The 16970-nt window shown below is 48.2% G+C and overlaps 2 protein-coding genes across 2 annotated transcripts; both read left to right on the forward strand.

The window, feature by feature from the left end:
* The first annotated feature begins 3239 nt into the window (after positions 1-3239).
* On the forward strand, positions 3240-6263 carry RPL27 (ribosomal protein L27). Its single transcript, XM_058561097.1, has 4 exons — positions 3240-3540; positions 4733-4902; positions 5958-6068; positions 6176-6263. The coding sequence occupies exons 1-4, from the start codon at positions 3460-3462 to the stop codon at positions 6222-6224; spliced, it is 411 nt and encodes a 136-aa protein (XP_058417080.1). The 5' UTR covers positions 3240-3459; the 3' UTR covers positions 6225-6263.
* Positions 6264-6333: 70 nt separating this feature from the next.
* On the forward strand, positions 6334-16868 carry IFI35 (interferon induced protein 35). Its single transcript, XM_058561089.1, has 7 exons — positions 6334-8034; positions 15034-15132; positions 15486-15633; positions 15706-15812; positions 15915-16101; positions 16197-16303; positions 16523-16868. The coding sequence occupies exons 1-7, from the start codon at positions 8032-8034 to the stop codon at positions 16712-16714; spliced, it is 843 nt and encodes a 280-aa protein (XP_058417072.1). The 5' UTR covers positions 6334-8031; the 3' UTR covers positions 16715-16868.
* Positions 16869-16970: the final 102 nt, after the last annotated feature.

Consider the following 16970-nt stretch of genomic DNA (forward strand, 5'->3'; position numbering starts at 1 on the left):
TATCATGCTGCTTCTAAATCTTTTGTTCCTCTCTCTCCTTTATCCACCCTGTCACTCTGCCATCACTTTGGGGAAGAGAAGGTATTTTCCACATACCTGCCAGAAATTTCAGCTGCCAAAGGACTAGGCTGCAGGGAGATGGGCAGATAGCCATTGCTCTGCCAAGTTCTTCATGAAACTTAAAGATTTGTAGAGACAGAGACAATCCTGCCAGCATCCCAACAGTCAGATACCTGCTAGTCACTGATAGCATCTGCATCATAACTGAGGACAGAGCTCTGTCCTTGGCTTGGGGTGAGGCAGACAGGACGAGGGAGGAGAGGAGGAACAGTCAGCCCAGGTCTAAGGATATGCAAGAATAGAATGAAAAAGTCATGGATACGCATCCAATGAAAGTTCAGGGTCTGTTGTAAAAGTATTATCTGCAAAGCATTGTTAAAGATTTCTAAGGTGCTCTGCATTCATTCATTCATTATTGAGGGCCTACCAACTGTCTGGGCCAGGCTGGATGCTGAGGAAAGAGAGGAGTAAAACATACTCCCTGCCCTCAAGGAACACAATCTAGCTCAAGAGATAGCAAACCAATTGGAGGTTTGGGTAGCTTGCTAAAACTCAAATTGCTGGGTCAAATCCCTAGAGTTTTTTATTCATTAGCTCTGGGGTGGGGCCTGAGAACTTGCATTTCTAACAAGTACCCAGGTTTTGCTGATACTGCTGGTTTGGGGACCACTTTCAGAACCATTGATCCAAACCAACTAAGATGTTTTATAATAAAGGTAAGTACGGCTTGGATTGCTGAGGGAACACAGAAGGAAGAAATTAATTCTGCCTGGGAGAATTCTGGAGCGGCCTTGAAGGATGGATGGGATTTGGATAGGATTTTGCCTAGCTGCGGTGGAAGAGAAGAATAAAGTCACATGAAACAGCCTGGGTAAAGACCCCAGGGCTCAGAAGAAGTTGGATCTCTGCGCAGTTGAGCTAGCTGGAACCCAGAGGGTATGTGAAGGGTATGGAGGCGTCACAGGAACTGAAGGAAAGGTAGAAAGGAAAGGAGTGAGAGTTCAAACCTTGGTACAGAAAGCCAATGAAGGACTTCAAGCAGATAAGTGGTGGACTTAAGAGTTGTGTTTAGAGAAGTTTCTCAAAATAAGATCTATAGATCTTTATTTGGGCTGCACTCCAGACCTGAATTGGAATCTCTTGGACTGGAGATGCATCCTTAATAAGCAACCCAAGAAATTCTGACCCACACAAAAGTTGGAGGAGGGACTGGAGAAGAAAAAGAACTGAGACTGGATCAGAGCAGGTGGAAAAGGATAGAAAAGAAAATTTAAAAGACATAAGACTGGGCTGGCCTGGTGGTGCAGCAGTTAAGTTTGCGCGTTATGCTTCAGCGGCCCAGGGTTTGCCAGTTCAGGTCCTGGGTGCAGACCTACGCACCACTCATCAAGCCATGCTGAGGCGGTGTCCCACATAGAAGAGCCACAACTCTACAGCTATGTACTGGGGCTTTGGGGAGAAAAAAGAAAAAGAGGAAGACTGGCAACAGATGTTAGTGCAGGGTCAATCTTCTTCTTCAAAAAAAAAGACAAGGTAAAATTCACAGGATTTAGTTACTAATTTGATTTGGAGAGCTTTAGTTTGTGAGAAGAGTCCAAGGCAATTATAAGATTTCAGGGTTTGGTTTCTATTTTCCAAGAGAGAAACAGCAAAAGAGGCAGAAGCAGATATGGAGCCTGGGAGAAGACTATGGAAGTGGAAATGGACAGAGCAGTGTGGTGTAGTGACTGAGTTGGGAATGGGGAGGCCTGGCCCTGCACCACCAACCCTGTGACTTTGCTGCTCTAGAACTGTCCTCTCATCTTTGAGAGGCCAGAGTAGATGATCTCGGAGGTCTCTTCCAACTCTAAAATGTCATATTCCAAATTAAAGCAGAGAATATTTTAATTGAATATATAAATATAAGTACATAATTAGGGTGATAAACCATTGGAATAGGCTCCTGAGGGCTGCAGGGAAAGTTGGTCCTCGGAGAGCGTCAAGAAGAGAATTGATGAAACCCTGACTGTTCTCACATCTTGCCCAAGACCAATCCTACAGATTCTTCAATGTTCAGATGGGCTTTTTCTTTCTCTTGAACTTGGAAGACACCTAAAGAGCCATCTAAAAACACTCTTCCAGTGAGTGATGGGAAATAATTCAGTTTAAGAGCCAACTAAATCTGGGTTCAAATTTAGATTTGAATCCCACCTATGCTACTGATCAGGCTCAATCCCAGATAGGTAACTTATCCTCTCTGAATCTCAATTTCCTCATGCTAAATGGGAGGAAAATACCCACGATGCAGAGTTGTGAGAATTAAGTAGGCTGTCGACTTACCTGAAGTGCCTAGCATCTTGCCTGGCACAGAGCAGGTGCCCAGTATGGTGACGGAGTAAACAGTATGGGCTCCGGAGGACTGCCTGAGTCAGAGTCCCAGCTCCACCGCTTATTAGCTGTGGACTTTGGGCAAATCACTTAACCTCTCTAAGCCACAGTTTCTTCAACTGTAGAATGGAGATAATAGTACCTATCTCGTAGTGTTGTTATGAGGATCAAATGAGATGATATACGTAAGTAGATTAACTCGGCCTGGCACAGGGTAAGCAGCTGCCATTATCACCGTCATCGTCCTTCACCTCCCTCACTGCTTATTCTAGTCAGTAATGTCTACGACATCATCAGACTCTAAATGTTAGGGGCAAGTACCCTTGTTTGATTGATCTTCTTCTCTCCCTCCTTACGTCTAACAGTGCACAAGGTAGGAACTAATAAATGTCCTATTTTGTTCCCTGACTCTTCCAAGGCAAAAAAGTAAATTTCAAACTGTGTCCCCCTCCTGGCGCCAAAGAAAGGAACTACAACCAAGGGGGCAGTGGAGCAGCAGGACACACAAGCTTTCCTTCCTCTTCCCTCCCAACGCGGGAGACAGGACTTCTTTGCTCTTGTCTACTGGTAGAGCTGCTAGTTAAGTTTGATTTGAATAAATCAGCCGCCAGGCTCTGCTTTCCCCTCAGGAGCTTCTTCCGCCCACAACACAGACTCTGAGCGCCGCGCAAAAGGCGGGGCGAGACCTAAGGGGCGGAACCGGAAGTGAGATCCCCTCTCCCGGGGTGAAAGGTTAGCGGAAATATCGTTTTTTCCTTTCTGCGGTAGATTCGGGTGGTTGCTGTTGGTGAGTAGAGTCTTGCCCAGGGTATTCCAATCCGCCGCCATCCGCGGCCTCGGGGTCGAGTGGCGGGGCAGCGCTGGGTGCTTTCCGTTCCTCGGTGTCTGGCGGCTTCGTAACAGATCCCATTCTGCGAGCAGGGTCCGCAAGCAGCCTGGGCCAAGACGGCGGTGAGGGCAGCCTGAAGTTTCCGGACCACAGCCTCAGCTTGCGGGTTTCTGAGCGGCCCCTTCTCCTTCGTTTCTGCAGAAATGGGCAAGTTCATGAAACCCGGGAAGGTGGTGCTGGTTCTGGCTGGACGCTACTCCGGACGCAAAGCGGTCATCGTAAAGGTACCAGCCTCGCGAGCCTTTGCGCCCTCGTCTCCCGGGAATCGGGCCGGTTTCGGGGGCGGGCAAGCTTGGAATTCCAGGCCTAGTTTGGGGGCATTGCCCACTGAGCATTGCGAGTGGTGGTGGGGTGAGCGCATCAGAGCTTTTGAGAGAGGAAGATGCGAAATAAAAACAAATGTGAGTTGAATTGGGCAGCTAACTCATAAGTCGTCCTCTAGCAAAGAGGCTTCAAATAATGATAGTAGCCAGCGTTTATTGAACGCTTGCTTGGTGCCCAGCACTGCCTTAGGGGTGTTGTCGGGTCCATCCTGGCAGTAACCGTGGGGACTTCCTTTCTGCTGATGAAGTCTAGAGATGTTAGTAGTTCACCTGAGGTCAAACAGGTACTAAGTGCTGCAGCTGGGACGACTCTGCAAAGAGGAGACGTTGTTTCTAGTCAAAATGGTCACTCACCATATTCTAGCCCTTCACTGTTTGCCTTCTGCCTGCGTTCTGTAGCCTCGTGTGAGATCTCCCTAAGCTCTGGCCACGTACACCACTGCTTTTGGCTTTTGTGGGGTCACCGGGCACCCTTGCTTCCCCTTCCTCCACGTGAGGCTGGCTTCTGGAATTAGGCTGCCAGTGTGGGCCTCTCTACCTTACTAGCAGTGCAGTCGTGGAGGAAGTTAAGAGATGTACAGGCCTAAGAACCAGTGCTTGGCACACAGCAAGCACTCCATAAATGTTAACTGTTGTTTCTTTTATAATTTTATTTATTTATTTTTTTTCCCCCAAAGCCCCAGTAGATAGTTGTATGTCATAGCTGCACATCCTCCTAGTTGCTGTATGTGGAACGCAGCCTCAGCATGGCCGGAGAAGCGGTGCGTCAGTGCACGCCCGGGATCCGAACCCGGGTCACCAGCAGCGGAGCGCAGGCACTTAACCGCTAAACCCCGGGGCCGGCCCTGTTGTTTCTTTTAAATCTCTTATCTCCCAAGAGGCTTTCCAGAGTCTTCCTGGTGGGAATGAATACCACTCCTATCCCTGCTACTCTTTGGGCATTTAGCATAGCACTTAGAATGTCTGCTTTGTGTGGTTTTTGTAACAGTGGGTCTCAGAGACCTGGGGGTGGCCTATTTCTATACATGCCCTACATCTAGCACAGTTTAAATAGTCATTCGGTTAATAACTAATGTCATTCTTGGTCATTCAGAACATTGATGATGGCACCTCAGACCGCCCCTACAGCCATGCCCTGGTGGCTGGGATTGACCGCTATCCCCGCAAAGTGACAGCTGCCATGGGCAAGAAGAAAATTGCCAAGAGGTCAAAGATCAAGTCTTTTGTGAAAGTTTATAACTACAATCACCTCATGCCCACAAGGTGAGCCTTTCAAGCATGGTAATGCAAGTGACTTGATTTCTTTTCCCCCCTCTCTGCCCTACTGAATAAGGAGACAACCTTGTAGCCACTCCAATGTGGGAAAGAGACATCATTTTCCATTGGTCACTTATAAAGTGTTTGTGGTTTTCAGTGTTGCCTCTTTAATCCATCTTGGAACTGTTCCTGTCGTTTTCTGTAGTGACTTCCCTGACTTGGCCAAGCAGGATTGAAAAATCTCTTCCAAGCTTGTTCTTGATCTGTCTCTCTCCTCATCTGAAAATTTTCTAAGTGTTGATTAAAAATTGTTTCATTTGTTTCCATCCACAGTAAACATAGGCATAGGATCTGGCTTGCCGTCGTCCACTGTTCCACTCTCAAGGATAGTTGTTATAGGCTTTTTAAAATGTGGTAAATAAATGAAAGCAAGTTTCCGACAATTAATTCCAGTCAACCACTGGGCCCTTTAGTTCCTGGCCTTCCACAGTATTGTGTAGCATATGCACTATCTTGGTACAAGAGTTTTAAGGAAATACAAGATTAGAGAGACTCCTGGACAATAATTGCCAAAACGCAGCAGCACGCACTTTGAAAGTTTGCTCTCAGGGTGCATGTTGACCTTAATTTGCTGTTTCTCAGCTGCTGGAAAGCGGTGAGGCTGAGGCAGCTAGCCAGTCAGCTTTTGCATTGTCATAATGACATAGGCGTAGGCATAAGCAGAACTTGAACAACCCTAAATAAAACGGAAAGCTAGCCAGTAGTCATGATCATAGTCAAGAAGATCAAATAAAGTGATGGTTTTTAGATAGAAAAATAGAGTAGTTAATGGAAAATTGAGAATGAAATGTGAAGTTTTTCAGTGGTTTGAAACTATGTAAATGAGTCGCTTAAAATTGGAGATTTTCAAAGCGTATCATCAGGACTTCGGCACAGCTTTTGATGGTTGCTTCTATGGGGTCAGATCCTCTTACCCCAATGTCACAGGAGTACTTGGTGGGGAGGGGGTGAAGGCCCTGCCAGCGTGTGGGCTGCTCCCACCTCCCCACCGTTGTCCCCAGGTACTCTGTGGATATTCCCTTGGACAAAACTGTCGTCAACAAGGATGTCTTCAGAGACCCTGCTCTTAAACGCAAGGCCCGACGAGAGGCCAAGGTCAAGTTCGAGGAGAGGTAAGTAGGCTTTGGTAGTGGATGCTGGGGTATGGTTTCACTGTTCTCTCTGAAGTGAATTTTGTCTTGTTCCTCTCCTCATTGATGTCTTTTTTTCCCCCCTCTAGATACAAGACCGGCAAGAACAAATGGTTCTTCCAGAAGCTGCGGTTCTAGATCTGTTTTGTTTCAGTCATTAAAAATACAAAAAATCCCTGTCTGCCTGCTGCGTGTATTATTGACTGGGGCAGAGCATTCATATGATGAGACACTGGGTAGAGGATGAGGGGCTGTGGGGAAATATAAAGGCTTGATCTGCCTTTGTGAGACTTGGGCTACTTCTGTCCTCAGCCCCATAGGCTGCCCCTTGATAGGTAAAGTGTGATAACTGTTTTCCCAGAAGGGCTGCTCTTGACATCTTTAGGTGCAGGATTGTTTAGCATCCCTGGCTTCGGCCCATTACATACCAAGAGAACTCTCCCCCCACCCCGCCCCCATTGTGAAAACCAAAGGCCCCTCTGAGTAGGCATCAGCTGCTTTGGATTGAGAACCACTAACCTGAAGCTGTTTATTGAACCACAGAGTGCCAGCATCCCACCCTGTGACTTAGATTTAGCGGGTCAGAATTTCTAGCAACTTAGGTGATGCGAGGCTGCTCATGACCACACTAGAGAACTGCTCTAGATAATAGGGATGGGTGCCAATGACAAAAGCCTGAGCCCCAGAGCAGCCAGGGAGAAGTCCCCAAATGGCCTGGCTAGCAAAGGTTGGCAAGAAAGTGTGATTCAGGGGGCTTGGGCACTGGGTTTGTAACCACTGTGTTGCAGCAAAGGCGTTTGGCCTCTCTATCTGGGATTTTACCTTTAGATGCTTAACTGTGACCCTGTTGTACTGATGAGATAGGCACTCCAGCTGAGCTGGTTCTAAGTCACTAGATGGACCCAGGATTCAAACAGGCCTATTTATTAAGCCTTGCACTTGGCACACTTGCACCTGGGATGGGGGCTTGTTGAGAAAGGGGTTCAGTAAGTTCCTCGTAGTGGAAAAACCCTGGACTAAGTGAAAATAATAGAAAAATATGCACTGTTTTTTACACAGTTGCATTTGACTCTCACCGTTAAGTATTGGGCATCTCTACTGCAGTGGACTCCTGTTAGAGCTTGCCTACTCAACAGTCACAAATGGAACTGAACTTAAACCTTCCTCTGGCTAAAGATTCAGCAGGTTCCTTCCACTCTGCCTCAAGGTCCAAGTTCAAATACTGTTCCAACCCGGTTTTGATAAACACTTCACTTCCCATCAGTGTGATCTTGGACAAGTTCCTGTACTTATGTGTCTCAGAAGTTTAGAAGCTCATCTGTAAAATGGAGATAGAAACAGCTTCGTGGGGTTGTTTTGGAGTAGAGTAAATTCATGTAAAGCAGAACCCATATTGGGCACATAGCGTAGCTCTCAACAAATTCTGGCTATTTACTACGCCTTTGTGAACTTGAAGGGGCTTTATCTGTCCTGGTTGCATTTCTCATTCAATTATTAAAGTTCGCATGTGCCCAGCATCATTCTAGGCTCTAGGGAAAATACTCATTAACAAAGCAGACAAATCTACCAATGGGCTTGTGCTGGGATTGATAGGCTGGGAATGAATGGTCGATTGGAGCCAGAGTTGAGTTTGCAGTTGCTTGTGGGGTAGCTGCCCCTGAGGCCTTAGACAGCCAGGTGTAGTCCGGGAACTTCAAAGACCAGGAAGACTCCTCCCAGGGGTGGAGAAACCGTCTGGAGGCGTGTGAGCACGGAAGGACAGCGATTTCCCTGAAGCGAAAGTGGAAGCAAAGAGCCTGCATGCAAACAAATGTATTTCAGGCCCCGCTAGGCTAGCAGGGACCAAAGCCCCTCAGAAGTCAAAAGAAAGAGTTTAATCGCCATAGACTCTGCCACTTTTGCCCAGATCTGAAGCCTCAGCTCTTGCCAACGAGACCCCAGACCCATGGTAAGTGAGGAAGAGACTCGGGGGGTGGGGAGAAGCAAAGGAGCACTCCTCTTGCCTGGGAATCTACAGGTGTCTCAGGGCCTGGTGGCCAGGCCTCTTCCTGCCCATCTCAGATCTGCTGAAGATCTGGAGAGAAACGGCTGGGATTACCTCTCCCCTGTGGAGTTGGTCCACTAACCTATTGCCTCAAAAACAATTCTATAACCTGCACCTCAGGAGCTCATGAATTGCTTGTGTGAATGTGCATTTTTCTGGAGATAGAATCCATGGTTTTCATTAGATACTCAAAGAGTTCTGTGACCCAAAAAGTTTAAGAATTGCTCACACTTTTATCTCCTGAGATCTTCCGGAACAAATTCTCCTCCTCCTTATATTTCCATCTCAACTGAACCTTGCCCTCTTCAGGGTCAGAGGAAGTGTTCCTCCTCTGAGAGGTAACCTTCCCCCGTCTGCTGTGGTTCTCCCTTTCTGATGCGTGAACGCCCCTACTCCCCAAGCATGGGGAGGACTGTCCCCTGCCTGTTCATCATTGAGCCCCACTGCCTTGAACTGTGCCTGGTGTGCAGTAGGCACTCAATAAACAGCTGTAGAATGAATGAATCTCATCCCCCTCTCCAGTTTCTTCAGTCTTGCCCTCCCTGATACTACCCCATCTGTTACAAATGCACAGATCTGGGGCCAGCCCAGTGGTGTAGTGGTTAAGTTCACACACTTCACTTCAGCAACCTGGGGTTTGCAGGTTTGCATCCTGGGCGGGGACCTACACACTACTCACAAAGCCATGCTGTGGAGGCATCCCACATACAAAATAGAGGAAGATGCGCATAGGTGTTAGCTCAGTGACAATCTTCCTCAAGCAAAAAGAGGAAGATTGGCAACAGATGTTAGCTCAGGGCCAATCTTCCTCACCAAAAAACAAAACAAAACAAATACACAGATCTCTCACTTGGAAATATTTCATTTGCCCCTCAAATGTAATAAGAAAGACCTCAGGCTCTAGAGCCAACCTGCCTGGTTCCAAATCCTGGTTCCTCCAGTTGTGTGGCCCTGGGCAGATTATTAGCCTCTCTAAGGTTTACAGTCTGAGCTCCATTTCCCTATCTATAAGGTGGGCATGATAATAACACTTCCTCACAAGGATACCTGCCTATAAGAATTAAACTAGATAATCCATAAGTTAATACAGTAAAAACTTAGCACACTGCTTGGCACATACTAAGTACACAATACGTGTTTGTTGTTAATATTATTGTCAACCTTTCAGAACCCCAGTTCCCCAGGATTATCTTGACTTGCCCCCTACCCTACTCCTACCTTTCTTCTGAAACTTCTCCCCTAAAGGGCCTTTACATATTAGAAAAGAAAGAAGGAAGGTGGGTTCAGGAAACTATTTTTTCAAACCACGCTAAGTTCATTATTGAGAGACAACCTCTATAAATAACATTTTGGGGGCCGGCCCGGTGGCGCAAGTGATTAAGTGCGCACGCTCTTAAGATTAAGTGTGGCAGCCCAGGGTTCGCCGGTTTGGATCCCGGGCGCGCACTGACGCACTGCTTGGCAAGCCATGCTGTGGCGGCGTCCCATATAAAGTGGAGGAAGATGGGCACGGATGTTAGCCCAGGGCCAGTCTTCCTCAGCCAAAAAAAAAAAAAAAGGATTGGCAGATGTTAGCACAGGGCTGATCTCCTCACACACACACACAAAATTATAAATAAAATTTTGGTGTCCATCTGGCCAGAGTTTTGTATGCATTAATAAATATCCTTAGGAATTGAAACTTTTTAAATTAACAGCATAGGGATCATACTTTACATACAGTTTTATATATTGCCTTTTTGGCTTATTGTGAGCATTTTTCCATGTTGTTAAATGTTCTTCAATAATGTCTTTTAATTGCTACCTAATATTTTATATTTATTTAGCTATTCCTCTATTGTTAGACATGTGGATTTCTTTTTTTCTCTTGTAAACAAAACTACCATAATAATCTTTTTTGTTGTTGGTGAGTAAGATTGTCCCTGAGCTAACATCTGTGCCAATCTTCCTCTATTTTGTATGTGGGATGCCGCCACAGCATGGCTTGATGAGCGATGTGTAGGTCCGCACCTGGGATCCAAACCTGCAAACCCCTGGCCGCCAAAACAGAGCGCACAAACTTAACCACTATGCCACGGGGCCAGCTCCTACAATAATAATCTTTGTACATGAACTTCTGACCATTTCCTTATGATAAGTAGGACTGTTTTTTTGTTGCTTAATCGCAGTGGTCATTCTCCTTCTTCATATTAGTGGGCCTGTTAGCAGCATTTGCCACAGCTGCCCAGTACCCCTCCTTGAAATGCGTTCTTCACAGAACCTGCTCCTCCTCTGGGTTCACTAACCGCTCTTGCATTCTCCTTGGCTGGTGCTTCTTTGTTCCCTGACTTCTTAGTATTGGATGCCCCAGAGATCAGCCCTTGGACCTCTCTCTATATATACCCACCCCCTTGTTGATTTCATTTAATTTTGTGACTTTTTGTGCTTTCATTTAGTTTTGTAAATTTTATCTCCTCTGCGTGGATAATTCTCAAATTTATATTCCAGGCCTGGGCCTCATCCCTGAATGCTACATCGGTAGAGGCAACTGCCACTCTATGAATCTACTGGGATGTCAGATAGACACTTCAGGGCCGGCCCCGAAGCGTAGTGGTTAAGTTCAGCACACTCCACGTCAGTGGCCCAGGTTCACAGGTTGGGATCCCGAGCACAGACCTACACCACTCGTCAGACATACTGTGACCACGACCCACATACAAAATAGAGGAAGACGGGCACAGATGTTAGCTCAAGGACAATCTTCCTCAAGCAAAAAAAGAGGAAGATTGGCAACAGATGTTAGCTCAGGGTGAATCTTCCTCAGCAAAAAAAAAAAAGGCACTTCATACCTAACATGTTCAAAATAAACCCCTAATTTTCTGCCCCAAATCTCTTCCACGCACAGTCTTCCCCATCTCAGCAGATGGCTCTTATCCCCTCTATATACTCAGGCCAAAAAGCTTAGAGTCATCTCAGACTCCTCTCTGTCTTCCACATCCTATTTCCAATCCATCGGCAACTTCAGTCAATCTAGACTTCACTGCTCCTCACCACCTCCACTGCTAGCACCTAGTCCAAGCCACCAAGGTGAGACACTACCCACCAAGTGAGACATCACTCACCTGGATGCTGTCATGGCCTCCTCAGTGGTCTCCCTGCTTGTGCCCTTTCCCCACATCAGTCTATTCACACAACAGCCAAATAATCCTGTTGACATTTAAGCCTGCCTATGGCTTTCCACCTCATGTCCTGTAAAAGGCCCTGTGTGATCCGACCCAGTTTCCTCTGTGACTTCATCTCCAGCCACTCTTCCCTCACTCCCTCTGCTCCAGCCACATTGGCCTCTTTGCTTTTTCTCAAATACACCTGACAAACTCCCACCACAGGGCCTTTGCACTTGCCGTTCCCTCTGCATAGAACTTTCCCCTGCATGTACACACGGCTTGCTCCTTCATCTCCTTCGAGTATATGATCAAATATCTCAGCAAGACCCACTCTGATCGCCCCATTTTTTTTTTTTTTTTTGTGAGGATGATCGGCCTGGAGTTAACATCCAATGCCAATCCTCCTCTTTTTGCCGAGGAAGATTGGCCCTGGGCTAACATCTGTGCCGATCTTTCTCTACTTTATATGGGATGCCACCACAGTATGGCTTGACAAGCAGTGCATTGGTGCGAGTCCTAGATCCGCGCCTGCGACCCCTGGGCCACTAAAGCGGAGCACATGCACTTAACCGCTACGCCACCAGGCCAGCCCCTGATCACCCCATTTAAAACTGTATTCCAACATTCTCTGTCCTCCCTTCCCTGCTTTATTTTTGTCTATAACACTTATCACTAACATATTATAGATTTTACTTATTCTGTTTATTGCCTGGCTCACCCCCTAGAATGTAAACTCCACAATGAAATTTTGTCTGGTGTGTTCACCACTGTGTCCCCAGAGTCTGGCACATGACAGATGCTCAGTAGCTGATTGTTGAATGAGTGAATGAGTGAGCAGCGAGCAAGTGGATTTCCTGTAGCCCTCCGTTTCCTGCAGCTCCATTTCATCCCTCCTCCTCCTCTGTGTCTCTGACACGACCCAGTCCTAGCCCTGGCCCTGCTTACCTCTGACCATGCCTCCCTTTGCTTTTCTGCATTCCTTTATCTCTCCTGACCGCTGACTAGGTATCCTCAAAGATTACATGTTTAAAGCTCTGTGCCTCAAAGAGCTCTTCCATCCTCTTGGCTTCACTATGACCACATGCTGCTCTCACTCAGAGTCCTACCCACTACCTCCTCTCCCTGACCCTATGTCTCTTCGGCGGCCTTGGGTTTCACTTACTCTGGCCCAGTAGTTAACCTTGACAAACCTTGGGTTCCTCATCTATAAAATAGGAGTTATTAAAATAGAAAATATGGGGCCGGCCCCGTGGCGTAGCGGTTAAGTGCGCCCGCTCCGCTGCTGGCAGCCTGGGTTCGGATCCTGGGCGCGCACCGACGCACCGCTTGTCAGGCCATGCTGTGGCGGCGTCCCATATAAAGTGGAGGAAGATGGGCACGGATGTTAGGCCAGGGCCAGTCTTCCTCAGCAAAAAGAGGAGGATTGGCATGGATGTTAGCTCAGGGCTGGTCTTCCTCACACACACACACAAAAACCCACATCCATGTCCATGACTTCACTCCCCCTTTCAGAAATCTTCACTAGTTCCCCATTTCCTACTGATGCCAAATCTAAGCTCCTCTGCTCAAATGGTTCTTTAAAAACTCTTTTTATGAAGCTATTGTTTATTTATTTTTATTAAGCTCTTTATTACATAGCATTGCCAATGACTAGATTTTCAAATAATTATATATAATTAGATCAAGACTTAAAGCAGAAGTAAAAAGAGGATGGACAGGACTAAATCCAGCCCAATAATATATTTCATGTTTCATATATTTTTTAAATTGAGCTATCTTTTTCAAATAAAAATCCAGATTTCTATAATTTTATTTATTTATTTATTTATTTTCCCCCCAAAGCCCCAGTAGATAGTTGTATGTCATAGCTGCACATCCTTCTAGTTGCTGTATGTGGGATGCAGCCTCAGCATGGCCGGAGAAGCCGGGCGGCGTCCGTGCGTGCCTGGGATCCGACCCTGGGCTGCCAACAGCGGAGCGCGCGCCCTTAACCGCTAAGCCACGGGGCCGGCCCTAAAAATCCAGATTTCTGATTTCCCTTAAAAATGGGAAGATGTAGGATACTGGAACCACATTCTCATGTGAAAAAACTTGGTTAGAGCTGAGAAGAGGTTGCCGCTTTAGCGGGGCCATGTGCTAGCCAGTTTGTCAGAGTCCCCACCACTCCCTATCATACCACACTGGCTCCCTGGACGCACTGATGTCATCTAACAGGCCCTTAAAGGCACTGAGTTTGCAACCCCTTATTTACAGAAATATAAAGAACTAGGTACCTCTCTCATTACTCATAAACCAGCATTATTTGGTCAAGCCCTGGTTTTCCTCTGCTTAAAATAGAGCAAATTCACACTGAATTTCTTCAATGCCCTCTGTAATATGCTCCCATTCTGCCATTTGTTCACTTCATTCATTCATTCAACACACATTTACTGAATGCCTGTGTTGTGCCAGGGACTCTGCTGAACCCTGGGGCTGCAGAGCTGACGAGGACAGAGTCTCGTTTTCCCAAGCGAGTCACATTTCTCTGAGCTGACCTTATTTATCAGGCTTCCCAGCCACGGGGTGAACTCTGCCAGCTAATGTCTGCTCCATCCCACAAACAAAGGTGCATTTATTCGTATCCCTGGTGTCATTCCCTGCCCCTGTTGTCAGCTCGCTCTCTCTGGAGCTGCTCCAAATCACGCCCAGCCTGAAAGGCTGCTTGGTGCAGTGGAAAAGGTGGCAGACACGGGACAAGCTGGTAGATGTGGGGTAAATTACTCCCTTACCCTGGGTTTGATTTCTTCACTATAAGCACAGATTACCAGTCTGGAGTCAGACTGTCTAGGGCTGAATGACTTCGGGCAAGTCACTTAACCTCTCTGAGTTTCCTCATAGGTAAAATAAGGATAAGAGGGTATTTAGGACCTCCGGTAGTGCAGCGGTTAAGTTCGTGCATTCCTCTTAGGTGGCCCGGGGTTCGCGGTTCAGATGCTGGGCACGGACCTACTTACTCACCGCTCATCAAGCCATGCTGAGACGGCGTCCCACATAGAGGAACTAGAAGGACCTACAACTAGGATATACAACTATGTACTGGGGGCTTTGGGGAGTAAAAAAAAAAAGAGGAAGATTGGCAACAGATGTTAGCTCAGAGCCAATCTTCCTAAAAAAAAAAAGAGGGTATTTATCTCCTAGGGTTGTTGCAAGAATTGAGTGACATAAGTCATATAAAGGGCTTAGCACAGTGCCTGACATATAGTAAGTGCTTACTAAATGTTAGCTAATAGTAATGATGACATTTGGTAACTCTAAGCCCCCACTCCTCCTGGAGGCCTCCCTGGTTATTTTAACTCCTGTGGGACTGTCCCTCCTCCAAACTCTGCTGTCCTTCACAATCAGTCGTGTGAGTTGTGCTCTGTCTTGGGCACTGTTTTGTACAGGCCTGAGGACTGGATCCTTGTCTGCCACTGTATCAGTGCCTGGCACCTCGTAGCAGGAGCTCAATCAGTGTTTGTTCAACTCCAGGTCTCCAGTAATGAACCAGCCATGGCTGCTGCAAAGGCTCCCGCCCTTTCAAGAGCAGCTGAGATGAGGGCAGCCACGCCCTGAGTAGAGTGGGCCAGGACCAGCCCAGGGCAGGGGAAAGGGATTGGGTTGTTCTTGGGCTGAACATCAACTCTGTTCCTGGAGAGTCCAGAATAGAGACCCCCTTCCCCTGGGCTCGTTCATTCTCTGGAAAGGCAGGTAGATATCTAGTTGTTCGCCTCTGCTTTAACAGGCCCTCCGTGCCCTTCAGGAGGAACAGGTCAGACTAAAGATGAGGCTGCAGGAGCTGAAGCAGCTCAGACAGGAGCTGAGGGACTGCCCCCAAGACAAGGTAAGCTGGGAGAGGGAGTGTGGCCTGGTAGAAAGAACTTGAGAATTCTTAGTTTCCCCCCTGTCTCTGCCACTTCCTTGTTGTGTGACTTTGAGTATGTTATTTGAACTCTCTGAACCTGTTTTCTTGTCTGTAAAGTGGAGCTACCTACCTCGAAGGCTCATGTGAGGACAAACTAAGATCTTTTATGTAAAGTTCATCCACGCATTTATCCAGTTCTTCCGTCAATAAATGTATTCATCCCTGGCACTCAGCATCAGTCACATGGAACTAGAGACACTTTCCACCTGGGAGGGAGTGGGGGACTCTCCCACCCTTGAAGGCTGCATCAGCCTCCCCTCCCCCACCTCTAGGTCCCATTCCCAATGCCTGAGGTCCCCCTGGTGTTCCGCGGACACACTCAGCAGGGCAGGGAAGTGCCCAAGTCCTTGGTTTCCAACCTACGGATCCACTACCCTCTGCCTGGAGGCTCTGCTCTGGTCACCTTTGATGACCCCAAGGGTGAGCTCTGGGGGAAGCCTTGGGAGGGAGACTGGGAGGCTTCCCAGTACTGACCCTGCTCCCCCTACCCAGTGGCCCAGCAGTTGCTACAACAAAAGGAGCATAAGATCCTCATGGAAGAGTGCCGGCTGCCGGTGCAGGTCCAGCCCTTGGAGCTGCCCATGGTGACCACGATCCAGGTGCGAGAACTGCAGGGTCCCAGGACATGCAGGGGGCACCATGCACCTGGGTGTAGGGGAGTGGGGCTGTGCCTGGGACCACTCCTTCCTGTCTCCTCCTAGGTGTCCAGCCAGATGAGTGACCGGAAAGTACTGGTCAGCGGGTTTCCTGCCAGTCTCAGGCTGAGTGAGGAGGAGCTGCTAGACAAGCTGGAGATCTTCTTTGGCAAGACCAGGAATGGGGGTGGCGATGTGGAGACTCGGGAACTGCTGCAAGGGGGTGTCATGCTGGGCTTTGCCAGGGATGGAGGTAAGGGCCTTGCCGGGGAGATTAGAGCAGATCCATCAGGCTATGGGGGAGGAGAGCCCTTGATGCTAAAGGGGTGCCCCTCCCTGTCCCTGCAGTGGCCCAGCGCCTGTGCCAGATTGGCAAGTTCACAGTGCCACTGGGTCGGCAGCAGTGCCCTCTGAGAGTCTCTCCCTACATGAGCGGGGAGATCCAGAAGGCCGAGGTAAGTGGGAAGATGGAGAATGGAGGCTGGGCCAGCTAACCTGTCTGCCTGCCAGAAACCTGCCCAAGGAAGGATCGGAGCCCCCAAACCCCACTGACCTACCTGCTGCCAGCCTCTCTAGGCCTCCTGCCTTGCTCCCGTGGGCACTGGCTGCCCCAACCTCTGCCCCTGGCCCCTGATTCTTATAAGCCTTTGCCCCTCTCCCGGCTCCTTTTCCAGATCACGTACCGGCCAGTGATCCAGTCGGTGCTGGTGCTCAACATTCCTAACATCCTGGACCCCCCGGAGCTGCATGATATCCTGGAGATTCACTTCCAGAAGCCCACCCGTGGGGGTGGAGAGGTGGAGGCCCTGACAGTCGTACCCCAGGGACAGAGGGGCCTGGCGGTCTTCACCGCCCAGTCGGGCTAGGAGCCTGCCCTTCTCATCTGCCAAGGTTCTCAAACCAGGCTGGGGTTGGGTGCACGTGTATGAGAGAGCTTATGCTGGTCAACAGCGGGCAGGGATTATGAGTTGTGAAACGTTGCCCGGGAACAGTAAAAGTGCCTGCATGGTGTGATCTTCTTCCTCATTTCAGTTCATGAAAGGAAACTTGATTTGGGCATGGAAGGCTGTGGGGGAGGGAAGAAACCCTACCCTTCCACTATCAGCACTGGCCTTCCAAGAG

The sequence above is a fragment of the Diceros bicornis genome, chromosome 18 (genome assembly GCF_020826845.1).
Source record: "Diceros bicornis minor isolate mBicDic1 chromosome 18, mDicBic1.mat.cur, whole genome shotgun sequence".
In the NCBI taxonomy this organism is placed as follows: domain Eukaryota; kingdom Metazoa; phylum Chordata; class Mammalia; order Perissodactyla; family Rhinocerotidae; genus Diceros; species Diceros bicornis.

Bases quoted from the DNA above. Each gene is read 5' to 3' on its own strand.
- IFI35 (XM_058561089.1), top strand. The intron at 15,813-15,914 runs GTGCGAGAACTG...GTCTCCTCCTAG, and splicing joins CCATGGTGACCACGATCCAG to GTGTCCAGCCAGATGAGTGA. The intron at 16,304-16,522 runs GTAAGTGGGAAG...CTCCTTTTCCAG, and splicing joins GGGAGATCCAGAAGGCCGAG to ATCACGTACCGGCCAGTGAT.
- RPL27 (XM_058561097.1), top strand. From the start codon at position 3,460: ATGGGCAAGTTCATGAAACCCGGGAAGGTGGTGCTGGTTCTGGCTGGA. The intron at 3,541-4,732 runs GTACCAGCCTCG...TTGGTCATTCAG, and splicing joins GCAAAGCGGTCATCGTAAAG to AACATTGATGATGGCACCTC. The intron at 6,069-6,175 runs GTAAGTAGGCTT...TCCCCCCTCTAG, and splicing joins AAGGTCAAGTTCGAGGAGAG to ATACAAGACCGGCAAGAACA.